Genomic DNA, 27,597 nt, shown 5'->3' with positions numbered 1-27,597 from the left:
TGTAAGTATTTATAAATGCGAAGCAACAATGTAGCGTTCGTATTAGGTTTTTATAGTCTGTGTAGTGTGTTTTTGACTTTATAGCGAACATACAGACAGACAGACCCAGCAGGGGGACTTTGTTTTATAAGGTGTAGTGATAGTAGAAAAGGAAAAAAGGTGTTTTGTTTATCAATTTATTATTTTTTTATTACTATTTTTATATGGATACCTACTAAAACATTAGTAACATTACTTACATGGACTTTTTTTACAATGTATGGTCGTTTTAGTTTTTTGCAATGTAGATTGCCTACGTATAGTTTTTTACAGTGTAGATTACGAGTAATTGTTACAGTTTTCACTAGTTTTCGCTTTATTCTAACCTCAAAGTTCGAAAACGCCATTTGAAAAAGTAAGTACCTACACTTTTATAAATTAAATCACAAAAGCACGGTAAAGAAAATACTTGGGAACGGTTTTTTGACAGTTATCTATCAACTAATATTTAACTACTCACAAATTACATTATATTGCATAATTACAAATATTATAGAATTTAACAAATGAATGACTAACTAATTCATTCAGTCCCTTTGACTTACATATAAAGACGGGACTTACGGGACTGCACGATTGGCTCGAATTCGTGTACGTGACACCGCTAGCTGTTCTGGCACCATTCGCAGTGCCCGTAAGGCACGTCTTTACGAAGTAATATATGTCAATGTTCACTCCATATAAAAAATGGACAGATTAGTGTTTACGTCATTTTTAACACCGTAATTAAGCATACTTTGCATGGGATCTTTCGACGCCATCCCGCACTGAACGTGTAAATTACGATACTCCATGTGCTTTTATGTAAGCGCCAATCGCCAATCTACTGTTGAAATTACTTGAGAACAGTCACAACAAAATAATCCGTTCAAATATCGACCTAACTGTACAATGCGACATAAAATAGTAGAAATTAAATAAAATGGAAGTAAAAAAAAAATCCATACTAAATTGTTGCCATGTTATTACCCCTTAAACTAGGCTAAGGGATATATATTTCCCACATACGGCACTTCAAACATGTGTTCTATTTTCAATGAGTAAGACTGACATTTGATTGTCATTTTTGAAATGTCAGCCTGGTAAAGGGTTAAGCATTTTACGTCAAAAAAGTGACGGTTACGTAGAAAGTGGCGATCTCATTTATATTCTACTATTTTATGTCGCACTGTAAAGGATGTGTCAGACAAGAAGATCCAGTCAAGTGTAATAATATCGACTTTATTATATTAGCTACGCCTCTTCTGCCTCAGTCCGTAGGGCATTTGCTTTTTGTACGAAGGCATGCCGCTGCCGGGCCCGTCGGTCTTCTTCACCCCTGTGATCTCGGCGTTCAGCAGCATATCCAGCGTCTGGAACAGACATGTCACGGTAAATAAGAAGAAGAAATATCATCACAAATAGTTCTGAGTAATATAGCAAGTACATGTTCTATATTTAAAATGTTTAGCTACTAGCACTGCTTACTTATGGCGTTATTCATAAACGCGTTACTGGCCTGAATTACCTACGAATCGTTTGTGTTTATCTGTCATCTTGACTTATAAATTTGTAAGAAAGGGACAAAACATAATTTAACTAAATCAGGCCCGTAAAGTTTTATGAATAAGGGGGTTAGTATTTAGTATGAGTACAATCATATTAGGTATATATCAACCGTAAATGACATAAAAAATATATAAAATACACATACCTGTTTCGAATCTATTAATTGCCGATCTACCAACGCTTTGTGGATATCGTCGAACTCCTTCTTCAGGTCTTTGTTCTCGCTCTTCTCCACTGCCTCCTTTACTTTTAATATCTGTAAGTTACGACACTAGTTAAAGCGAAAATCAACCTTATTGGGACCAAATAAGGTATGATATTAGAGATTTACGTATTCATCTTATTCTTTCCGGTGCATGCGACACTAAACTCAAAATACACCAATCCTCAAATACTACCAATATTAAAAAAAACTATTCCCATAACGAATGAAACGCAAATGAACTTAATGCCAAAATGACCCGTTCTCGTTTTGCACTTTCCCCAATATGGGCCAATTCCAAATGGACTGAAGCTCATAAAAACCGATACACAAAAGGCTCTTTTCCCAAAATACCCTAAATTTTAATCGCAGAACACCCGATTTCCATAATGATTGATTCACAAAACGGCCTTTTCCCAAAATACACTAAATTCTTGATTGTCATGTTTTAATAGAATAAAACCTCGTGTAAACTGCCACTACAGATGCTGTCTTAACATTGGCCACTTTCGATTTTTCGCCCCCGAAAACCCCCATATAGCAAATTTCATCGAATTCGTCAGAGCCGTTTCCAAGATCCCCGAAATATATATATAAATAAATAAATATACAAGAATTGGTCGTTTAATTTAAAAGTATAAGATAAGTATATGTACAAGAATTGCTCGTTTAAAGGTATAAGATACATATTTTGTACGGAATCCTAAAAAGCAACGTACCGTGTATACCATGAATCTAGTATTAAACTGGATTGGGCATGAGTGGTGGGGATAACTGACAGAACGGGATAGTCTTACGTATCTTTCAGTAGGAGTAGCAGAGAAAGCGCTATTATTGTTTGTCCTTATCACAGTCTCACATATGTTTTGTTCCTCACCATTTTTTTAGTAGGTATGGATAATAGTGGGCAACAAATAAATTCGACCAATCACAGTGTCGCATTTGCGTATGTTTTGTCCCTCACTGAGGCACGCGTATACCACTTCTATACGATCCTACCTTCTATGGTGTATACAGTATGACAATCGAGGATTTGGTGTATTTTGGGAACAGGCCGTTTTGTGAATCAATCATTATGGAAATTAGGTGTTCTGATACTTTCCCGCATTTCAAATTTAGGGTATTTTGGGAAAAGAGCCTTTTGTGTATCGGTTTTTATGAGCTTCAGTCCATTTGGAATTGGCCCATATTGGGGAAAGTGCAAATCGAGAACCGGTCATTTTGGCATCAAGTTCATTTGGCTTTCATTCGTTATGAGAATAGTTTTTTTCAATATTGGTAGTATTTGATAATTAGTGTATTTTGAGTTTAGTGTCGCATGCACCGGAAAGATCTTATTGTGTTAATTTGTAAAATCTACAGGATGCCCCGTTCCAGATACAGTACCTGCGATTTATCGACCATAATACAGATGTAGTGCATAATTGTTTTCCATCGTACTTTCTCGGAAACGTTCGTATTTGTCATGCTACTTCAGCCAACCTCAGTACTTTATGTACCGAGACTGACTGAAATAGCAAGACACGTTTGTACGTTTCCGTGAAAATACGATGGAAAATAATTATGCACTACAACTGTACTTGTTAATAGAGTCGTTAGTGCCTTAGAAATCCGATTTAAGGTTCGAATTAAATTGACTACTTATCGAAAAAGGTTTTTTGTATTCAAATTTATCACCAAAAGAATAAGAGGTGTATTCGGCTTTATTCTAAATACCTCAAGATGTAGGGTATTTCCACAAGTCACCATTAATACCGAATACATCTTGAACCTAATACTCACAGTTTCTTCGAAGAATGTGTGTTTGTCCTTTTGCTGCGGCGAGTCTATGTCCAATACAGCTCGAAGCACCGGCAAGGTGTCGTCCACTCTACCCATGGCCGCTAACGCAGTTGCCTATAAAATACTAGATTGTACAACAAGCGTGTAAAATACCATTTGTAGTTGCTTATTTTTGCTTTTAGGTAAGTCTACAGTTTTTAGTAAGTAGTAAAAGGTAGTAATTTTAATCCAGTCTCGAGTTCTTTCTTAGGTATTTCGTTCTTAAAACGAAGTGCTGAAAATAGAAATGTTGTCGCCTAGAGCAATGACGGAAAGAAGCGACAGGGATTAATCCGAGCAATTACTCGGAGCACTCCTTGTTATACTTGGTTATCAGTAGGGAACTATTAGCTAAGACGGATGGTTCAAAATTGTATAGAAAAAACCGCAGTGTATTTATACTTTAAGGCAACTCACCTTGATGTTTCGGATTGTGACATAATGTTGTTTCTGTGACGATATCGACTCTAGTGCTATGTGGGGGGCGCCCTGCTTAAGGGCCAATGCTAAAACAAGGGAATTTCACCTTAATAATACTAATAGGTAAGCTAAAAAATGTTGGAGGGTAGTACCTTTACCAATACTAATTGCATGGTATTAGCAATGATTAATAGTTTAATATTAATAAGTATTAATATTAATTTTAAAACCAGAGTGATAGCGCAGCCCATAGTGAAGCGCTGGTGGCCTAGCGGTAAGAGCGTGCGACTTTCAATCCGGAGGTCGCGGGTTCAAACCCCGGCTCGTACCAATGAGTTTTTCGGAACTTATGTACGAAATATCATTTGATATTTGCCAGTCGCTTTTCGGTGAAGGAAAACATCGTGAGGAAACCGGACTAATTCCCAATAAGGCCTAGTTTCCCCTCTGGGTTGGAAGGTCAGATGGCAGTCGCTTTCGTAAAAACTAGTGCCTACGTCAAATCATGGGATTAGTTGTCAAGCGGACCCCAGGCTCCCATGAGCCGTGGCAAAAATGCCGGGATAACGCGAGGAAGAAGAAGAAGAGAAGAAGAAGAAGAGTGATAAAGGAGACGTGAGCAGCACAAAGCGGCACAGTGTGTTGTCCAAATGTGGACGCATCTTAAGCCTTTTTTTAAGGCAGAGGGAATATATTTCCCACATGATTTTGAACTTTGTTTCGAAGTGATAAGGTTCAATTCTGCATAATTTCTGACAACTTATGCCTTATAAACTTAAAAATGCATCTTTCTTTTCATTAAGGCGCCGCCTCCTTAAGGAAAAAAAAACAATAGAGTCCGTAAGCTAACTCTGTACCGACTTTGCCAGGACAAATTAAGTGTGGGCACTCCCACACTTAATTTGTCCCCTAAAGACACTTCTTTAATGACATTACAAACATCATAATTATTTTCATAGAATTTTGACATTTTCACACTTTGTCGTTGCAATTGTGAATGCCATTAGCTTGTTCGGACTAGTGAAATAAATAGGGTGACATACCAGCAAAGAATGTGCATGCTCTTCTTAGTGGAATAGTGCCTGTTTTGCTCATCTCTGACCATAACTTTGACGCATATTCCATACTTTGTGGTGTATTCTGTAATATAAATCAAAGTTGTTTGTTTTTAAATATAAAAGAAATATATAAAACACTGCTTTTTCGCTATCACTTAAAGAATATAATTTTGTAGCCAAACAGAGACACGTAAGAAAACTTCAAAAGGACCAGCCTCAAAGTTCAGGAAAGTTTTTTCAAGTGCCGTAAGAATGTATTCAAACATGCTTGAATAAATGAAGTGGGGTTTTTCATAATTAATATAAATATTACAAAATAAACCACATCCATATTTCTCATTATAAAATTTATCAATATCTCCTGCATCAACATTTACGTCTCTGTTTGACCCAATGGTTGACTGGTAGAGAATGCCTTTTGGCATTAAGTCCTCCATTTGTAAATTTTTCTTTGTTTGTGCAATAAAGTTTAAATAAATATAACATATAATAACAAATATGCTAACCTGTTTATAACAAGCTGCTAGTATTAAAACTACTGGATACTTCGGATACTTGGACATGTTAATCTGGCGATCTTTCACTCTCTCAAACACCGTGTACATGTCATCATACATCTGGTGGCTGTATAACAGGTCTAATAATATCTGGTATGTGACTAGTTGGTCGAAAAAACCACCATTTTCTGGGTCTTTGAAACACTGAAATCGTAAAGTAAGTATATTTGAAGAAAATTAAGTGAGATTACATTTATAGTGATGCCAAAATTATATACAAACAACAAGGAATAGAAATGCAGTCAAATTCTTGACATTTTTGTTGGTGATATGATAACAGTTATACTGCCAGGTCACAGTTAACCCTTTAATACCAGGCTGACAGTTCATTAATGACAATCAAATGTCAGTCTTACTGATTAAAAATAGAACACATGTTTGAAGTGCAGTATGTGGGAAATATACATCACTTAGCCTGGTAAAGGGTTAAAAAAATCTGACAATTGGCCCTTGAAACTTGTGCATTTTTCTGGCAAAAAGTAAAATTCAGTTTCAGGTAAAAAGCACTACTATAATGTAAACGCACAACCAACAAAGTAAAATAAATTCCATTGCAACTATTTGGCTTGCTAAGTCTCCTTTTCGGGTTATATGTCATAAAAAAAAATTACCTTTAAAGCTTCATTAGGTGCATCCAGAAAATGGAACATCCTCATTACCACAGGCCCAAACACAAAGGATCCAAATCGGTACTCGGAACTTTGTGTGTTGAATCTGAAAATAAAAGGAGAAAATTTATAACTTTGAGTTACAAATCAATAGAAAGAACGCTTTGGTTTTTCCCAGAGGTTAATCGCCAGAAGATGCCCTTCAGCATTAAGTCAGTCTTTTGTACAATATGTTTTCTTTTGTATGATAAAGATTAAAGGTGTTTGGCATCTTATTTCTAGGTTTAGTTATATATATAATAATTAGAATTTAGGTTTGAAATAAAATGTAATTTTTTAGCATTATAGTCTGATATTACTACAATGATTAAATAAATAAATGGATAATTAAAACGAAGAACATTGGGCATATCTTATTTTATGTTGGCTTACTTTTTAATCATTTTAAGACACAATTCCAAATCTGAAGGCTCAGCAATATGCACCATATTCTTCAGATCCTCTGTAAACACCATATTCTTGGAATCGTCCACAAATTCTGTCATCTTTGTCCTGAATTTATCGGTAAAGTTTGCGAATTGCTCCTTAATTCTCCTCCTCGCATGAAGGTAGCCATCGATTCCAAGGGCTGCTGGCGCGTACAGTTGTTGAACTAGCAAGGGATTAAGCAGTTAAATACATGAAACAAGTAGTAAGTTTCAAAAGAAAAGTATTTTAGACCTGAATGGTTTCATGAAAATTTCACTGAATCAACCAAATTGTACCTGGAGTTAACTGGATCATCCGGCATGGCACATGTAATCTTACACTCTTTAGAAGAGGATTCCTTAAGAAAGTATTTATTAACTGAGACATTTTAACTTTACAATTTTAATAAGATTACGAATGTTTGAACTTTTAGGTTAGAAAAGACTTGACATTTCTTTTTTTTTTCGACGTTGCCGCATAAAACCTTCAACATTAATTTATCAGCCAGTAAAAAAATTGTCGAGAAAATTAAATTGTATGTTTTCACAGATATTTTAAAGCTTCTTACAGTGCTTTCAGTGCTAAATTCTTTATTTTAAAGATCTGCAAGCTAGGTTTGATAATGAAAAAACCAAATTAAAGAAATAAAATGGCAATCTTCGTAAACACCTTCACTAACTTGACATTTGCCTACGTCTATCTTGTCTATAATCAATGACAGAAGTAGTAAGTGTTAAAAGGCGGAATTGTTGTATTTTGTTAAAATACTTTAATGTTCCTTCTTTATACCCACTTATTATCTTCGCTGGATCATGATGTCGACCACCGAAGGCGAACTAGACGTCGAGGTGTCTCATGAACGTGAAGAAGGAGAGGTTAGAAGTCTTCTTTTACGCGTACATTCTGCTAGCATTTATCACCTTATTTCCTGTATATTTTTCGCTTAAAAGGCATCAGCCACCTAAATTATGTCATTCTCCGTCTTCTAAATAGCCATAAGGATGATTTATATGCATGATAAACATAATTAACGCGGTGAAACGTAGTACTTTGTTGCATTGACGTTTGGGCGTACATAGATTTACGCGTCCTATTTTTCGTTGTAGTTGGAGGATTCAGATGTGGAAGAGGGCACGTATATACCGCTGGAGCGGCCGGAGGCGTTCAACCCGCCGTCGCTGGTGAACATGCAGATCCAGGATGAGCTGAGCGACGAGGGGTCGGCGCAGGAGTCGTCAGGGTCGGACTCGGAGGAGGAGCCGCGGCGGCGACCGAAGCGCACGAAGCTGAGGCCGAAACGCCCGCAGCAGTCCCAGCCGGACAAAAAAGACAAATATAATGTTTGGTGCAAAGCATTGCAGGTAATTTATAAACAATTTTTTTGAAAAACTCAAAGTCAAAAATAGTTCCTGATAACGATTTGATAAATTACTTATCATACAATCAAATATCATTCTGACTACATAAACTAAATATAGCAAAGTTTTAATTTTCTAAACTCCCAACTTCCTAGGCACAGTGTAAACTCGATATAACAATACTTAACACATCGATTGCCACCCAGCCATACAAGACGTCCGCGCCAGGCCACAAAAATTTAGTCATATGTAGTTGTAGTACCACGATCCCGACTATCGGGTCATCCAGCCTGAGAATGAAATCATAAAATACCTGATAGTCTGGTTTTTCGGCACTGAATGTGTCAAGTAATCTGACACTTTGTGACGTTATGGAGAGTTTGTTAAATGTAGTGAAATTAACATTAAAGTAAATGAACTTGAATCAAAACGTTTTGACATTTTAAGGAGTGATTTATTATATGAAGTGACATTGTGTAATATGACACAAATTCAGTACCATACATACAGTGTAAACTCTATATATAACGGCACTCGAGGGAACATTTTCATTATATAGAGAGAAATGAATTTGAAAGTAAAGCAACTATAGCCAACAATCATTGATGATATAGAGAGTGAATCTTTATATCGAGTAACATTATATGGAGTTTACACGTACTTGTAATTTACCTAAATTACTTTTTCTGTCATTGCAGGAAGACTTATTAACAGAAGACATGGTCAGCTGCGATGTCACTAAAAAAAGCAGATATGGCGTTGAATCTTATGATTATACTATTAAGTATAGATTAGACGATAGCTATATTCCTAAAAATGTATTCACAAGTAATAATTTGGAGGATGAAAATACGTCAAAGAAAAGGAGGCATTCAGACAGGTCCAACGTGAAACTAAGGCTCGGCAAAAGGGCAATGAATGAAGACCATAGTAGTAAGCAGCAGCCTAGGGTACTAGATGATTTGGTGGCGACTTCTGAGGATCCTATAGAAGTAATTGCTTTGGAAATTGCAGAAAAGTTGCAGGAAGAGAAGAAGGATTTAGTAGGTAAGTTGGTTTTCACTTGGACATATTTCTGCAAATGGGTACCAACCCACACCAAATACTCATTCAAATGTTTACTACATTGTTTTAACATTAAGGTTCGATTTTCAATGAGTATTTGGTATGGGTTGGTTCCCATTTGCAAAAATACGCCCACTTATTCAGAATGTAAAGAATAGAGAAATCAAAAAACTGAATTAAATGTTTATACCTGGGAAAGTGACCAATTAAATTGTGAAATTTAATTAAAGTTTTACATGTTAATAACAAAGAATTTAAATAGAATATAACTAGGTATCAGTAGGCAGTCTTATCACTCAAAAGCAGTCTCTTCCAGACAGCTTTTGGACTGAAGAGTTTATAAAAGTTAACCAAACAGCAAAAAATCATAAAATTCAACTTTTCCTTCAAGCACCATAATGTCAGAAATTCTGATCTGATGGATAACCCATGAGGTCTGCATGCTCTAATAATTACCAGGACATCAAAATGTCTCTAGCATTGATTGTTATTATTTGCGTTTTCAGGTAGGATTGTACAGGTACTAGGCGTCAGCAAAGCTATAGAAATATACAAGGAGACACAAAGGGTCGAGGCTGATGGAGGCATGCTGGTCATGGTAAGGGAAAAATTCACATTGTATTGTGTATAGGATCATAATAGCAGTGTTGTTATGAATATTCATACTCTACCTACTCAGTTTCGATGGAATGTCAACCTTAATTAAAAACAAAGTAGGTAGCATTTCATTTGTTTCGTAAAATTTTCGAACATGAAATTCAACCTAATTGAAAATACACAAGATTCTATTTTCCTAGGCTATAATTTTGTATGGTGGGCAGCATGAGGATAGATTGACTTTTTCCTTTTACAATCCAGAACGGCACCCGTCGACGGACCCCCGGCGGTATCTACTTCTTCCTGTTGAAGCGGGATGACGAGATCTCGCAGGAGATGATCAACCAGATCTTCAACGAGGAGCGCAAAGAGACCGCGCGGCGTATTAAACGGGCGCGGGCGAAGAGTCGCCAGAAGGTTATGGAACAGCTTAAACAGAGTCTCACAGGTGAGCGGTAACACTTTTAACCTTTTAACAGCCGTAGACATCAATTGACGCGCGCGGCTCAGCTCAATATTAAAGGATCCGTCACATTGACGCGGAAGCGTTCTATGGCGGTCGCGGAGCGGCACGATAGTCAGGTGGTGATGTCACATTGAGCGTGGTCGACGGATTGAAAGCGTTTCGAGCGCGGACCCGCGTTGCAACCGCGTGGTAAATGTTACCTACGGCTATGGGTAGTGGGTACTGGGTAGGCGGGCGCAGGCAGCACAATCGCTCCGCTTTCGATCCGCCCCAATATGACGGGTGAGTGACCGCGACCACGCCACTTCCGCCCCGCGACTGCTCCGCGTCGGTTCCGCATTCGGTCGGCGTATCGAGAGTGGATTGAACGCGGTGCCGCGCTTCGACAATGACGACAATGTGACGTATGTAGTTTCATAACGTTCTGTGCATTCCCAGTTGCGCGGTACTGCGCGCAATCTGCGTCGGATCCGCTACCGCGTCAATATGACGGAGCTTTAACTTTGGTACTAGGTTCACGGTGACGCGCAGCGCACGAAAGGCGTGGCGATTGACTTAGGTGTTAGGTGCCACATAAGTCCTTTTTACACCTTTAAAGTTTCGTTTTTAATTGAAATATTACGTTTTTTCCAGAATCCGAGCTGCCCACTCTGCTGTCCCGCGGCGGCGGCGGCGGTGGCGGCGGCGAGGCCACGGTGCCGACCGCGCACGGCTCCAACCCGCCGCCCTCGCCCGCCACCGACGCGCGCGACGGCTCCTCCGACACCGACGCGCCCGCCCTCTCCCCCTCCCCCTCCCCCTCCCCCGCACCCGACGCGCAGCCCGACCGGACCGAGCGGGGCTTGCACAACTATGACGATGATGATTACCTGGAGGTTATGTGTAACGATGACATGGATATGTTCTAAAGTGTCCGGGACGATTCTCGTGTTATCAAGTTGTGGCAATAAAATTAACCCTTTACCAGGCTAGGGGATTCATATTTCTCACATACGGCACTGGAAACATGTGTTCTATTTTCGATGAGTAAGACTGACATTCGGTTGTCATTTTTGAAATGTCAGCCTGGTAAAGGGTTAAGTGATCTAATCGACAGTTCCTAGGACCCGGAGGCCTCCCCCTTCCGGCGACCCGACCGGACGGAGCGAGGTTTTCAGAACTATGATGATGATTACTTGGAGGTTATGTGTAAAAAGTTGTCCCGGAATGGTTCTCAAGAAATATGACTTAATAAGATTAAGTGAAGTGTACTGTGACGCCTAATTTGATTAACCTTTCGTTTGCCTTGTCCCATACCCGTGCCACACAATTTGGACTGTAATTCACAATTTCAAGGTTATTAATTATGTAGCACATTTTTGACAAAGGCATATGAAGGGTTAAACCAGAATAGGGTATCCGCAGTCTTTCAACCACTTAAATCGGGGGTTCTACCAATGTATTTAATTATTGCAATAGCAAAAAATTTAAACCGGTGTACATTGAGACTTTGAGATTGTCAATTTGAACAAGAATCGTTCCACTATAATAAATAAATGTAAAAAATAATACACTGGGCTACCCGCTGGCAAATAATTTGAATTTGTGGGACTGTGTAGTGTGTATATAACTTGTTTCATTGAAGCAACTTTGAATATTAAATTTGAATAAAGAATAATCGCTGGTAAGAAATTAACCTTTTAAACAATACACCGTCATTTACATGTTTTCTACCTATCTGCATGCCAAGAAATTATGTGAAATAAAATTGAATCGTTTGCCTACGTGTTCTAGGTCGTTATTTGATTATTTATACGACGAAAAGGCACGATTTTGACGGGTATATCCGTTACTGGTATTTTAAAGGGTTAATGACAAAAACTTTTTTTTTTTTCAAGTTAATTGAGATGTTGATTCGATTATTGATAATGGTGAATTTGTGAATGGTGCCCGACGTTCCCTTTTCGTTATTTAGTTTAAGATTTTATATACTAGGGTCAGTGCAGTACCAATACAAAGTTTTAACCTTTTGTCCAAAGGTTAAAATGAATACCTTCACCTACTTCTACTTAATTATTAGCCACATGATTCGAGAAACTTACTCTTACCAGATGACATCATTGTCAAAGTATTTGTTTATTTTTCCTATTTCTATTGTTTTAACTATTTGACTTTAGAGATAACCTTTTGGTGCTGATTTTTTAAATACTTTTGTACAAACAGCAACACTCCTAAGTGTACATCGGTGGACCTTATTACAAATGGCATAAGGTCCATCGATGTACAGTTAACAATGTGGTCGATGGTACCGACAATGATGCTTTATTTTGATGGTCATCGCTTTTCGACAATGTGTTACGTAATTGTCAGGTAAAGATTATGTTCCTGGCATAGTTTGTAGATTTCTAACCCGACGGCTAATCCTTTGTCTATTGTTAAGTAAAACCGCTCGTACTACTTACCTGCATAAAAGGGTCTTAATTATTCTATTTGGCACCTGAGCGCGGGCTAGCCCAACGCTCAAAAAACCTGTGTAGGTGCGCTCTCCGGTAACGCGCCTTTGTTACTCATCTCGATGACACATTTTAGACTGGTTCTGTAGCGTTCGACTCGCCGGCACACTCAGTAACCGTAGTACTGAGTGCCGGCGAGTAGAACGGACCACACACATCCTAACAAAATATTTATCCATTAGTTAATTTTGAATCTTATTGCAATTTCTATAGGAGTTGTAATTCAAATACCTGGGTAAAGTGAACGAACGATTTTTTATGCAGGTGGTAGCACGAGCGGGTTTACTTAATAGACAAAGGATTAGCCGTCGGGGCATGTTAGAAATCTACAAACTATAATGTAAAAGAAAATTAAGGGAGGTAGCTACATTGTGTCAAAAGTTGTTGGTAAATATTTGATTATTCGGTGAACTGACCATAAATATTTATAATTAGGATTACGTCAATTGTAATCGACATCAAACTGATACAAAAGTAGGGTTGTATATATCGACAAAAGTTTCTTACGTTATCTGAAACCAAAGGAGAGGTTCGACACTTACACGAGAAATATTGTAGGTTTTTATAAATATTGATATTGATCTCAAAATTAGGAATTGAAGGCGACGAATTGACTTTTTTCAGCTTGGTCTTGATTTTGTAATCATTGCTGAATTCCTAATTCTTAAGCAAATCGAAAATAAAATTGTGTTTGGAGATTAGAGGAAAAGAACAGTAAAATAAACAGTATCGCCATCCATTTGACCAGAGAGAATGCAAAATAATTATTATGGAAGTACTACCTAATTGTGTATAATAACATTAATAACGTACCTACCAGTGATGTTGCGGATGCTGATTTATTGACATCCGCGGACGCGGATGCGGATATTTAAAGGCTCACATCCGCGGATGCGGATGCGGATGTCAAGGTTAGGTACTTAAAAAACGTCAAATATTACATTTTTAGTAATTTTTATTGAAAAAAAAACTAAACGTTTAGTATTTGAGCAAGAATATAGGTGCGTTATATTTAATAAACAGTAAGTTGGCCGACGTTTCTGGATCTAGAATTCTAGACGATTTCGTTATAGGTAATGACGAAATTACCTAACACTTACGCCGCCGCTAAGAGGTTCCTATACCGACTTGGTCGACATCCGCATCCGCATAAGCTCCGCGTCGATTTTATGCGGATGCAGATGCGGATGTTGAAAATAATGCGGAAGTTCCGCGGTTGCGGATGCGAATATTCGCAACATCCCTGGTACCTACCTATAGAATATCACTTAAAACTTATGTACCATCACACCCCGCGATTGTTGCGCCATTTAAGGTCCTAACTAAATTGGTTGTCCAATACTATAGAATTTCCAATTAGAACCCTAAATGGCATAACAGTCCCGTGTGGTGACTGTACGTTCTTCGCTGTGGGCAAAATAACTTACGCTCACGACACCTAAGGGTCTTGGTATCAAAAAGTTATCCATATAATTATACTAAAACCTACTGCCATGTAAATTCGACATAATGTAAAGCAGCGGTCGGCAACCTTTTACCAGCCAAGGGCCACATAGTAGTTAAAGGAACTTGACGCGGGCCGCACTTTTGTTAATATGTGTGACTTTATCAGACATTGTTGTTTGACAATATTACATATAAAATAGCCAGGGGGGCTCGCGGGCCGCTTGTTGCCGACCGCTGATGTAAAGGTAAGCTGTAAAAGTTATGGTCAAATGGTCAAGTCAATATCCGCCTAAAATTATTTTTTATAACGAAAATTCATTGAAGTTCCACTCGTAGCGTGTAGACAATAACGTAGTTCCGAAATGCCTCGAAATAGATATTTATGTATGTAATTAATTACACCCTTATTCACAAACGCTACAAGCCTCAATTAGCTAATAATCGTTTGTCTTTATCTGTCATTTTGACTTATGTATTTGTAAGAAAAGGATAAAACATAATTTAACTTAGGCCCGTGAAGTGTTATGAATAAGGGGGTTAGGGCCACTTGCACCATTCTCTAACCCGGGGTTAACCGGTTAAACCTGGAGTTACGATGGTTACCAGTACACTATGACACTGGGTTAACGGTTTAACTGTTTAACCCCGGGATAGTGGGATGGTGCAAGTGGCGCTTAGAATATTTATGCACTATACTTTCCTCTTAGTTGTATGCCGAATGTGTCACCGGATCTACAATGCGTTTACGGACATTGTGAAGTATAAGTAGGAATATGCATAGAACAGACCTACTTTATATAATAAATTTATATACAAAAAAATGTCTTTATTTTTCCTTCATAACCATAAATCAATGGGCCCAGGAGGGTTTGGTATCGATGCAGATATAATATCGGACCGTGCGCGTTGGAGAGTCTGCCATCTTCTGGCCTGAATCGGAAACATATGTGCACATGTACTACATTGCCAAAGCAAGTGCTACCATCTACCGTTCTCGTCGGTACGTTTCCTTGTGCATAGTAGGTTCTGCCATCTTGTGGGCTACATCGGAAGCATAAACGACGCATTTCCGCTTCGCACGAAAAATATGACGGCTCCTATGCTGCCCCATTGCCCCCTATAGTTCATGCACGCTTCTCTACGCGGTTTCGTATTCCTTTTTCTAATCCTGTTGATCTAATTAGTAATAGGGTATTATACTGTATTTCAAATAAACTATTTTACACCATGCATGAAATAAAGCACCAGATAATTATTAGAAAAATACAGATAGGAGTTATTTTTAAACACAAGTTCTATTTAATAAATCGGATAGAAATATAAAAAGTACGTGAGTTGACCGTGACGTCACGATGTAATGTTTCATATAAATTCCATATTAGCAAATCGTTTTGACAGTTTTAAAAAAGTAACTGATTTGACTAGTAGGAAAATACCCTATTGAATCAACAATATGAACCTTCGAGCAACACCGGCTTCCGACACATCGGAAGGGAGGGGCCCAAGCGATATCTCACCGTACAAATCTTTCTGCCATTTTTCGCGGGGGGGAAAGGTGCACACAGTCGCACTTCTCACACACTTACATACAAAATCCAATCTGTAATGACGACACAAATACATAGAAAATGACACACGTCAAAGACAAATCTTGCAAACCTCGATCTCTTTTTGTGTACGGACGAGTGACAAGTGGCATAACACGCACACTAACACATTTTCGTTGAAGTATGTTATTGTATTCTGAGAGATGAGAAGTCGGATTTGTCGCTCGACCGATCCGCAATTTGTACTGAGCGAGCAAAATCGATAAATCCAACAATTACATGAGACTAAAATATAATAATTGTGTTTGAATGTAATTAAACGTATGATATGTAAAAAAAAATATTACATGTGAAATGTAACACTTTCTTTTTGTAAATTTGATGTCCCCGACCTCTTTTTATAACAAAAAACCGAGCAAACAGGCATTTTTGTGCAGCAGTGTTCACGCGCGCATCTGGACTCGGTCTAGTGAAAAATCCAAGTGCAACTAGTTTTATTACCCGCGCTAGATTAGATTGACGCGCTAATCTTGTACCTCGGCAGAGGGGAAATAGTGCGAATGCCGCCTCCCTTCCGTGTTGCTCGAAGATATGAACGATGGTAGAAAAAAAACGACTGAATTATACATAATTGTTTATTGCTTTTTAAATTCCATTACATCTAAATGTATTCATACATTATTTTTAAATGGGAGCACTAGACAGAACTTTAAAGCTTGGAATGTATTGTTATTAGTTAATAATTTTAACCTTTTAACCGTAGTAAACTGATATATAAGACGTACACAATCTAGCTCATTTCGCCGCAGTCTGAAATAAGACAACTTCGTAGGTCCCTACCGGTGGCGGCAAGAGCACGCTCGATGAAAATTTCTAAGCGGTTAAAAGGTTAAACTTCTCACAAGTGAAATTTACTAATATTATATTAACAATAGATTACATGAGAGAATACTGTACAATAGGGAAAGATTGGCAGTAAGGTTAATTTATATTTAGTATGGCAAATGAACACACATCTTACTCAAATGCAACAAGTAGCTAGATAGCAGGGGATCTAAGGTCCCGTTTTCTAAGGGGACCTTGCATTTTGGAGACAAAGCAAACCGCTTGGAACAGGTGTTCCTGGGGGTGACCTGAGCTGATTAAGCCCGGTTGCCAAGAGGTTCCCACCAGTAGGTGGGCAGGGGAGGGGGGGTAAAAGTGCCTCCGGCGCGACTCACTCTAAGCTTTATATCTGCATACATCTCGCAACTATATCAAGTTTGGTGTCAGTTTCGTATAATTCGAGGATGAAGAATTCATTTCTGTGACTAAATTTTCACTCACCCATACAAAAAATATGAAAAATCCAAAATTTAAAAAAAAATCTTTTGATTTTTTTTTCGAAAATCCTCAACAAAATGTATACTATGAGGATTTGCTCTAGAAAAAAAATACCTGTGAATAGCCCAGTTCTCCTACTATACAGAATAGTAAACTTGTCAAACATTTTTTTTCATAACTCTGTTAAAAAAAATGTTTTGTGTCGCGCAGCGTACCTGCATTGTAAGAGTGGTATGCAACGTTTAGGATTTTTAAGTATGTTTAGATGATTCTGATAAGTTGTTATTCTTCTGGTGGTAGATTACATTAATAAATTACTTCTGGACGTGATATATATACATATATAAATAAAAATGTTGGGAAAACTTTCGCTAATAGAGTTAAGTATTATAAATGTGATAAAATTAACATAGGAGGTGTTTGACAAAAAATGCGGGTTAAAATAAGATATATATTGTTCGTAATTGCCATTACATGCCCATGAGACTGTGCATTTTAGGTTTTTTTTTAATGCAGTTGCACCTCCCTGCGCATTTTGTTTTGCAGCGGCAACGAATAAGCTCTAAACAAGCAGCAGCCGCCGCAGGTAGGCTTGTCCATATGGGCTCCATGTTGTTTGGACCAGCCCCAGTCAGCAGGGCATGGTGGCTGTTGCTGAGGGGCTATAATCTGTCCCCAAACATAGACCAAATCCTACACCGGAACATGCGACACAACTGAAAACCGCCGTGTCGCCGAAATAATTTTCAACCAGGTTGACAAGGTGCAGAAAACCCTAGAGGAAAAGCAAACCGCTGTATGTGCGTTCCTTGATGTTGAAGGTGCTTTCGACAATACGCCCGCAGAGACCATACTCAATGGTATGAAATCAAAGGGAGTAGACGAAACCACCAGATGGGTACATAGCATGCTCTCGAACAGAGTAGCCACTCTGACCATCAATACTATATATGCATGAATTTTATACCACTAAAGGGTGCCTACAAGGAGGCGTTTTATCCCCACTATTATGGACCCTAGCAGTGGACCAACTTCTTGCAATCATGTCAGGCCAAGACTTTGATACACAAGGATATGCCGACGACCTTGTAGTCATCGTCAAAGGCCCTTGCCTCAACACAATATCCAACCTAATGCATGGAGCTCTAAACACAATATTCAAATGGAGTAGAGAAAATTACTTGTCCCTTAATCCGAGCAAGACTGTAATAGTCATTTAACCATTCACGAGGAAACGGAAGCTCGATAAACTCACAAAACCAAGACTTAATGGACAAATAATACCGTTCTCGGCAGAGGTCAAGTATCTAGGGGTCACCTTCGACCAAAAGTTAACTCGGAACCCTCACCTGAGAAACATTATACAAAAAGCGAAAATGGCCATGTGGTCACGCTGTCGAATGGCAGGAGCAAGATAGGGCTTAAGACCCAAATTGCTATGTGGTAAACACAGCGGTAGTGAGGCCAATTGTCACCTACGCCTCCGCAGTCTGGTGTAACAAAACCAGCCAAAAGACAGCAATAGACACTCTAAACAGCCTGCAACGCACGGCTTGTTTAACAGTAACAGGCGCCTACTCCTCGACACCGGGAGCGGCCCTAGATGCACTGCTGGACATCATACCACTCCACTTGCAGGTGCAAAAGGAGGCCAAGCAGTGCGTCTACAGAATATGCACACTAAACAGGCCAAAATGGCGCTCTCAGGCATTCTAATTCCAATCTAAAGGCCTGGGTTTTTGCGAATAGAACCCTTAGCATGCCCACTGATGACACGCACACCGAATGTCATCTCACCAAACTGTAAACAGTAGAAATACCTCCTAGAGACAAATGGATCAACAACCAAATGTACGTCGAAGAGGGAAGCCACATTTGGTATACAGATGGTTCCAAGAAAGGCAATGATGTATGATGTGGGATCTATGGTGAGAGATCTAAGCTCAGAGCTAGCGTCAGCATGGGCACACTGGCCTCAATCTTCCAGGCAGAAGTCTTCGCCATCAACAAATGTGCGGAGATCAACCTGGATAGAAACCTAAGACACCAGCTTATCTACATCAACTCAGACAGCCAGGCTGCTCCGCTGGCACTAGAATCCCTTGAGTCAAACTCAAAACTAGTCCAGAACTGTAAAACAAACCTAAATGCACTGGCTTACTCCAACAAAGTTACACTTAGATGGGTACCAGGGCACTCCGACATTAACGGAAACGAAGAAGCGGACGAACTTGCTAGAAAGGGCGCAGACACACCCCTGGTCGGCCCAGAACCCTTCTGTGGAAGCACAAAACGAGATGCATATTCTCTGCTCAGCAACTTAGAAAAAACGAGAGCAATTGATTGGTGGAAGTTCGTTAAAGGACAAGAACACTCGAAAGCTCTGATCAAAGGGTTCAACAGCAAAACTGCTAAGGAGCTTTTAAGACTCAAAAGGCACAAACCCTGCGCGTTGACCAGAATACTGACTGGACACTGCAAGTTGAACAAACATATGTTTCAAATTGGCAAGAAACAAGATGCGACATGCAGGTTCTGTCAGGAGTCAGAGGAGACTGCAATGCACATTCTCTGTTCTTGTGGACTACTAATGTCAAAAAGAAGTACCTACCTAGGGCGACACGTAGTGCAACCCTATGAGGTACAAAACATTACGGCCCAAAGAATCTGGAACTTTCTGGATGCAACGGGCATTAGTAATGAACTTAAAGGGCCGTCACAATAGATCAATGCTGGTCTATGCGACACTCAAAGGCCCACAACACCACAATAATAATAATAATGTCCCGCGGGGGCAGCTTGTGGCGAGCTGACGGTGAGTGACGACACCGCGGACCCCTATTCCAGAGGGCCCTGTCATCTGGCCCTCGCCTCTGTGCTTGCCTTGATTGGCCGGCCAGAATGGAGTCGCAAGAGCGGGACCTATGCTCCAGGTTCGAAGTGTAAAATGTCATAACGCCGGCGGCCTGCTGAACGGATTACCGGGATCTGGGTACCGCAGACTCACCTCTCGACAACCTCACAGCCACTCCAAAGTGTTGGCCTGTTGTCGCACTGTGGCGTTGGCGAGTCACCACCTGTCATTTACAATTTTGAGACTGATTGTCACGGCAGGTGTCCGCTAGTCTCTCCCATAGCCCATTATCCAGTCCATCCAACTTTCAAATCTATAGCCCATGACCGTAGTTACCATCGCAGCACAAAAGTGCTGCACTGCAATAGTCTTTGCACCTGGCGGGGACCATCTCCGGATGTATCACATTGTGCGTTCGGGGATAGTATCCACCACATGTATCCCTTGCTTTTAGATTAACGTGCCTTAAAGGGCCTCTGCGCTGTTGGCTTCGTCCCCACGTACGCCTCCCAAAGGTCCAGGACCCCATGGTCCCGAGATATGGAAAAGACATACAAATAATAATGTTAATTTTATCACATTTATAATACTTAACTCTGTTGGCGAAAGTTTTCCCAACATCTTTATTTATATATTTAATTTATATTTGTATATATATTACGTCCAGAAGTAATTTATTAATGTAATCTACAACCAGAAGAATAACAACTTATCAGAAATCATCTAAACATACTTAAAAATCCTAAATGCTGCATACCGCTCTTACAATGCAGGTACGCCGCGCGACACAAAACATTTTTTTTAACAGAGTTATGAAAAAAATGTTTGACAAGTTTACTATTCTGTATAGTAGGAGAACTGGGCTATTCACAGGTATTTTTTTTCTAGAGCAAATCCTCATAGTATACATTTTGTTGACGATTTTCGAAAAAAAAAATCAATAGATTTTTTTTGATTTTTGAATTTCTCGAATTTTTTGTATGGGTGAGTGAAAATTTAGTCACAGAAATGAATTTTTCATCCTCGAATTACACGAAAAAGACACCAAACTTGATATAGTTGCGAGATGTATGCAGATATAAAGCTTAGAGTGAGGCGCGCCGGAGGCACTTTTACCCCCCCTCCCCTGCCCACCTGCTGGGGGGAACCTCTTGGCAACCGGGCTTAATCAGCTCAGATCACCCCCAGGAACACCTGTTCCAAGCGGTTTGCTTTGTCTCCAAAATGCAAGGTGGTGGACCTTAGATCTCCTGCTAAGAGGTTTTTTAAGCAAAGAAATGTAGTGCAATCCTAATAAATACCTACCAAGTTGGCAGGGATTTTCATAGCACAGACGATGCAAGTGTTATTTTAAACGTCAAACTTCTATAAAATTACGACGTTTATAAAATAACACTTGCACCGCCGGGCTATCAAAATCGCTGCCCACTTAGCTTGGTCTAACTCTAGTAATTTTTAGGTAAATACCACTTACGCTTAAGACAGACTACTTTTTTCTAAATTCAGAGATTCAGAGTGAAGTTTATAGCCGTAACACACTACTGCACCGCACCGCGACCTTGTCTTGGTAGTGTGTCACGGCTTTTAGAAGACAACTCTCTGTTGGGACTTGGGAGATAATAGGTACTTTTATTTTATTATTTATTTCATTTTAATTTATTTAGAACACAAACAGTCACATACTAAAAATGATTAGGGGTCAGGTCGCAAATTATGTGAGACATCTTTCATCCCTTTCGTAAAGTACTAATTAGAAAGAGGTGGGTAGTCTTTATCGCGTGAGACTTAAAGCTAAAGAGAGCCATATAATTTCTTTAAATACTCTAGTTGGCATATTTTTAAACTTCTTTGCCTTTGTTAAAGTAAGGGCTCTAAGCTCGAAGAATTTCATACATTGACCCGTGATTTCCTGTCTCTATCGCACGCGCATTCCTCTAGTTATATTGCTATGACATTAACCGCCAGCCTCGTGGGCGGGACAGCAGTATAATTGAGTGCGCGAGTATTACGCGTGCGATAGAGATAGTAAATGGCGGGTCATAGTATGAAATATTTCGTGCTTTGCATCCTTACTTGATGCCAACCCTAACAGATCCTTTTCATAGTGTAAGAGAGCTTCATTGCTAAGTAATATACTTAACCCTTTACCAGGCTGGCATTTCAAAAATGACAATTGAATGTCAGTCTTACTCGTCGCTAATAGAACACATGTTTGAACTTGAAGTGCCGTCACAGAATAAATAATAGTACTAGGTACAGAAGACTCACTCTCTAACAAAACGCGTCTGTTACGATCAGGACAGATATGGCCGCTATAGTCCGTTTTTTTTAGCATTAGAAAGAACTTCGCAGAAGTAAGCTTGTGGTTCCAAATCCGGTATTTTTAGCGGTAATAATTTGAAGTAAATTATATGTATTGACCATGCTACATTAGATAATTCAATAATTATTAACAATTAAAGAGCCTGATAAAAACTGCACGCTTGCTTCTGTGGAGTTCTTTCTAATGCTAAAAAAAACGAACTATAGGTGGCGACAGCGCCACGCGCGGCTTATGGCTAGCCACCAAATTTGGTGTGGAACGGATGTACTTTTAGCTACCTGTAGCAAAGCAACGAAATCGCGGAGTGAGCCACGCCTGGTGCCGTATGTGGGACATATATATTATTATATCCCTTAGCCTGGGTAAATAAAATTGAAGAGTTAGTAAAATATGAGGGCATGTTTGGAGTACCCTCTTGTGAATCAGTCAGACCACAGATCCAAGTTGCAGTGTTTATAAATTGTATCCAGTTTATAAATTATTATCTTGATAAGGCCTCAATACTTGAGTCACAACTGAAAATTAAGTTGGAAGTATCTCGAAGGTTTGGGTTTGTTTACGGGAAGTCCAGCATCTGAAAATGGTCAAAAAATAAATTAATTGTTTATTGTTAATAATTCGTCATTATGAAATGGATGTTGGAATAGAATCTTTCTAAAGTCTCTTTTCGCCCTTCTGTGCAGGCAACAGGACCACTTATGCCTCACTGTCTTTCACAGTAGGTTGAGGAATGAAATATTTCATGTGTTGTTTAACACAGCCACGCCAGGCCACAACAATTTCGTCACATAATGCAGTAGTACCACAATCCCGACTATCGGGTCGTCCAGCCTGGGAACAAAATCATAAAATACCTGACCCGTCGGGTTTTAGGCACTAAATGTGTTAAGGCTTGAGTATAAAATATCTTACCAGCTGCGGTAGGCATTTCTCCACATGTTCAATGTCAACTTTGTCACAGGACTCCCGCAGTGCCTGGCTCGAGGCACGGAGACAAGTCTCCGTAACCAGGCATTTGGCAACTTCCACAACCAGAGACAATGCATCATTGCCCAGCTTCGTCTTGTTGTCTTCGAAAGAGCTGTTCAGAAGCTCCTTTATGACGTCCTATGTATTTACAAAAAACTGTGATTATTAAAAATTCAAGGATCAAGTTAATTTCTGTACTCTTTACATGCAAACAAACAAACAAACAAAATTTACTTTATTCATGTAGGCCTAGCAACAAGCTCTTATGAATCGTAATTAATCTTAATCTAATTATCAGAGCAATTTATTGATGTTAGTATTATTCCATAATAAAATTGGATTATTATACATATGATGTTACTAAATACTTTCAAATCCTTCAATTTAGTCAATTTATTTTGTGAGCCCACTCGAGTCACAGCAACCAGTGCTACATGTATAGATAACATCTTTAGTAATAATGACGCGATTAGTAAATCTGTTATTAACAACCTAAGTTCTGACCACTGTGGACTAAAAGCTTCTTTCAGCGGGAAAACTGAAGAAATTCCTCAAGACACTTTGTGTAGGCCGATTTCCGAAAGTCGCCTAGGTTTATTCAATCGTAATATTACTAAACAATTATGTTGTCTTTCATGTGCCCAGGAAAACCCTGACTGTTTGAGTTCCGAGTTGTTTAATTGTATTAAAAAGGAATTTGATGCCTGTTTCATTCAGAAAAAGGTGCAAGGCAAGGCCAAGACTAAATTTAGCGACTGGGCTACACCGGATATTCACGAGAAAAGACGCCGGCTCTACGACTTATATGATTTAAAGGCAACTGATAAAAGACCGGAATTTCTGGAGTACGTCAAGAATTATTCTAAATCTTTTAAGATGTTGTGTGTCGCCGCTAAAGTCGATTATTTGTCGAAAAAGATCCTAAATTCCAGCGATAAAGTCAAAACTGTATGGCAAGTTATCAGCAATGAAACTGGAAAACGTAAACTGAAGGATCCGCACTACAACCTACGAATTGCTGACACTTTAGTAAGTTCCGACCGTGAAGTGGCAGATCATTTTGAGCGGTTTTTCTCGAATATCCCGGTAGAAACAACAAGATCCCTTAATTCATCGCCAGACGTCGCTGAAGAAATTTTGAAGACAAATGTGGCAGAATGTACAGAAATCTTCAAATTTTCGTATGTCTCTCCGAATATAGTTCTTAAGACTTTTAGGTCTTTAAATTTAAAGAAAACAGAAGATCTTTGGGGCCTGTCTGTCAAAGTATTAGATTCCATTATTGAGTCAATTACACCATACTTAGCTGAGATTTTCAACAGATGCATTGATGCTGGAATTTTTCCAGATATTATGAAACATAGCAAAATTATCCCTCTGTTTAAATCAGGAACAAGAACAGATCCCACGAACTTTAGACCGATTTCAATACTACCGGCATTAAGCAAAGTGTTCGAGAAACTTATTCTGAATCAACTATTGTCACATTTCAACAGAAACAAACTGCTTGATAGCAATCAATTTGGTTTCACCAAAGGTCGATCAACTACTGACGCCGGTGCGGTACTTCTAAAACACATCTTTGATGCCTGGGAAAAAGCTCAAGATGCTGTTGGAATTTTCTGTGATCTGTCAAAGGCATTTGATTGCGTTGATCACGAAAATTTAAAGAGAAAATTAAGCCGCTATGGGATAAAAGCTAGTGCCCTTGACCTGGTCTCATCGTACCTTTCGGATAGAACTCAGCGAGTAGTTATTAATGGAACTCAATCGGCGGGGTCCCCGGTAGCCCTCGGAGTGCCTCAAGGTTCAATTCTTGGTCCCTTCCTGTTTTTGGTATACATTAATGACTTACCAAAAGTTGTGCAAGATAGACATGATATAGTGTTATTTGCAGATGACACTTCCCTTATATTTAAAGTGGACAGAAAGGAAAATAGCTTCGAGAGCATAAATGACGCGCTATCTACCATAGTAAACTGGTTTACGGCAAACAATTTGCTTTTGAACGCCAAGAAAACCAAATGCATCAAGTTTACGCTACCTAACGTCAAGCAGGTAAATAACAGCAAGATTAAAATAAAAGGTGATACGCTGGAATTTGAGGATCGAACTGTTTTCCTGGGAGTCACTCTAGACTCCAAACTGCAATGGCATGCACATATAGGCACTCTAGCCGGAAAACTTAGTTCAGCAGCCTATGCAGTGAGGAGAATCAAACAGCTAACAAACGTAGAGACGGCCAGGCTGGTATACTTTAGTTACTTCCATAGTGTTATGTCTTATGGAATTCTGTTGTGGGGAAAAGCGGCAGATATTCAGACAATATTTGTGCTGCAAAAACGAGCTGTACGTTCCATCTATGGACTGGGCGCTCGAGTATCCCTAAGAGAGAAATTCAAAGGAGTTAACATTCTTACCGTTGCATCTCAATACATACTAGAGAATATTATGTATGTTCGGAAAAACATCCACGAATTCAAGGTTAACAGTGATATCCATAACTATAACACTAGAAACAAACATAAGCTTGCTGTGCCCGCCCACCGCCTAAGGTTAGTACGTCTTTCGTCGGGAACTGTACACGTTTTTATAACAAAGTCCCCACTGATGTAGTGAATTTACCACTTCACAAATTTAAGTCGCACATTAAGCGCTCCTTGTTAAGTAAGGCGTACTACACTGTAAATGATTTTATAAACGATAGAGATGCCTTTAAGCAGGTAGCTTGATTTCATTAGTATAATAAGAGCTAAATAAATATTGTTTTTTTTTTTTTTACATTGTGAATTAAATATGCTAGTGTCCAGTAGAATTGACACATGAGACAATGATGTTCTTGCTTGATTAAATTGTTTAATTTAATTTTAGTTTTGGACACTTGGAGACCTTATACATCTCTAAGTATTTATTTATATATTTTATTTTTATTTTTGATTGTACATACCTATATTTTTAATGTTTCTGACACTTAGAGACCTTTACATCTCTAAGGCAACTTAGGCTAGTAATTATGTGAAGCTATACTGTCTTTTTATGTAACATAAGAGCACAAAATGCCGTGTCTTACAGCTACATGTTATTACTATTTTAATATTATTATAGGCCGGTAGCTTGAACATGTCATGCTCGCTTAAAAGTCTTTGCTTACGGTGGCGTCGTTGATCGGGTCGCCACTTTCCCGAATGAAGGTTGAGGGAGGCGATGGCTGAGATACGCGTCATACTCGTGAACGGGTGCTGTTTGTGGAGACTGGTCTGTTTAAGCTAACACAAGCTATTATACTTAGTAACTTTATTTTTATTAATTAATTACAGTGAGACGCCTCATTCTGCTCTCGTATGTTTCTTTTCTCTTAATGAATGTATTAATTATACAGGATATTGACTCTTGGAGACCCTATACATCTCTAAGGATAACTTGATAAACTATATAATCTTATAGTTCTGACACCTAGAGACATTTACACCTCTAAATATTATAGATTTTTTTTTTGTGTTTTGTATCTGTATTTTTTATGTAATTAGACATTAAGAGACCATATACATCTCTTAGTAATTGTAATACGTTAGATTGAATTGTTAGTTTTATTTTATAAAATTGTTGATGTTATTATTTTTGCTTGTAATTATGTAAATTCAATGATGACGTGTAAAAGTGCCCTTGTGGCCTATTTGCTTAATAAATGTTGATGATGTTTGATGTTTGATGTATCAAATTTAACACTAAAAATTTCACAAAAGGATCGTCAAACATTAAAAAGATTGTATAAAAAAATACTAGTCTAGAATTTCTAGAATAAAATCTAAAACAAAAACTGTGATTATTAAAAATTCAAGGATCAAGTTAATTTCTGTACTCTTTAGATACAATTGTGTTCCAAGTACATGTAGGTTCATACATTTTTGGTTTGGTACTTAAAATTCTGCCTTGTACAAACATTGTACAAAGTTATGATTTATGATAGGTATATACTTAGTATGTGTATTTGGCAATAGTAGAATTGCTGATAGGCGCATATTATGGAATTTATACCTAAACTTGCTATTGCATTTATAACAGATGAACGGTTTCTGATTCATAACAAGATTCATTGAACCGAGAAATACGAGTTTTCAATACTTTATTACATGTTATGCTTCATCGAGTTTTGTCAATAATATCTACCTGTTTGAAGGTGTTCTTGACGTTAGAGGCCACGGAAGCTGGATCAATGTTGTCGTCTTTGTTTTCATTGCTGTTTCGAGCCATGGCACACCTTCTGTATTATTTACTTGCCACAAAAATTGCGTAAAGTATATAAACGCAACACTGAATGCAGCTGTGCAGCAAAATAATCTAATCGGACTGATTGTGATTTGACAAATTGACATTGACAATGACATTTGTGATACGTTCAGAAACTTGTGTACAGAAATTCCATTACAGATTAAAAC

General features: G+C 38.7%; 3 protein-coding genes across 4 annotated transcripts; 1 reads left to right on the top strand and 2 right to left on the bottom strand.

The window, feature by feature from the left end:
* Nucleotides 1–213: 213 nt before the first annotated feature.
* On the bottom strand, nt 214–7,185 carry LOC134798096 (pentatricopeptide repeat-containing protein 2, mitochondrial-like). Of its 2 annotated transcripts, XR_010145152.1 has the most exons (10): nt 7,018–7,185; nt 6,686–6,905; nt 6,257–6,359; nt 5,595–5,789; nt 5,074–5,170; nt 4,028–4,116; nt 3,572–3,685; nt 1,733–1,843; nt 323–1,391; nt 225–292 (listed from the first exon to the last, which is right to left on the bottom strand). XR_010145152.1 is itself a non-coding variant. In XM_063770433.1 (9 exons), the coding sequence occupies exons 1-9, from the start codon at nt 7,106–7,108 to the stop codon at nt 1,269–1,271; spliced, it is 1,143 nt and encodes a 380-aa protein (XP_063626503.1). In that variant the 5' UTR covers nt 7,109–7,185; the 3' UTR covers nt 214–1,268. The 2 variants fall into 2 exon arrangements, 1 of the variants encoding a protein (XP_063626503.1); XM_063770433.1 differs by having other exon boundaries at nt 214–1,391.
* A 234-nt stretch (nt 7,186–7,419) lies between these two features.
* On the top strand, nt 7,420–14,982 carry LOC134798093 (phosphorylated adapter RNA export protein). Its single transcript, XM_063770430.1, has 6 exons — nt 7,420–7,596; nt 7,828–8,082; nt 8,778–9,126; nt 9,651–9,742; nt 10,003–10,189; nt 10,841–14,982. The coding sequence occupies exons 1-6, from the start codon at nt 7,534–7,536 to the stop codon at nt 11,113–11,115; spliced, it is 1,221 nt and encodes a 406-aa protein (XP_063626500.1). The 5' UTR covers nt 7,420–7,533; the 3' UTR covers nt 11,116–14,982.
* Nucleotides 14,983–22,523: 7,541 nt separating this feature from the next.
* On the bottom strand, nt 22,524–27,497 carry LOC134798121 (centromere protein X-like). The gene is made up of 3 exons (XM_063770462.1): nt 27,329–27,497; nt 23,105–23,299; nt 22,524–22,766 (listed from the first exon to the last, which is right to left on the bottom strand). The coding sequence occupies exons 1-3, from the start codon at nt 27,410–27,412 to the stop codon at nt 22,749–22,751; spliced, it is 297 nt and encodes a 98-aa protein (XP_063626532.1). The 5' UTR covers nt 27,413–27,497; the 3' UTR covers nt 22,524–22,748.
* Between the last annotated feature and the right edge of the window lie 100 nt (nt 27,498–27,597).

The sequence above is a fragment of the Cydia splendana genome, chromosome 16, assembly GCF_910591565.1.
Source record: "Cydia splendana chromosome 16, ilCydSple1.2, whole genome shotgun sequence".
NCBI classification, from domain to species: Eukaryota; Metazoa; Arthropoda; class Insecta; order Lepidoptera; family Tortricidae; genus Cydia; species Cydia splendana.
Note: the sequence above shows the minus strand (reverse complement) of the source record. Positions and strands in the feature narration are given on the sequence as shown.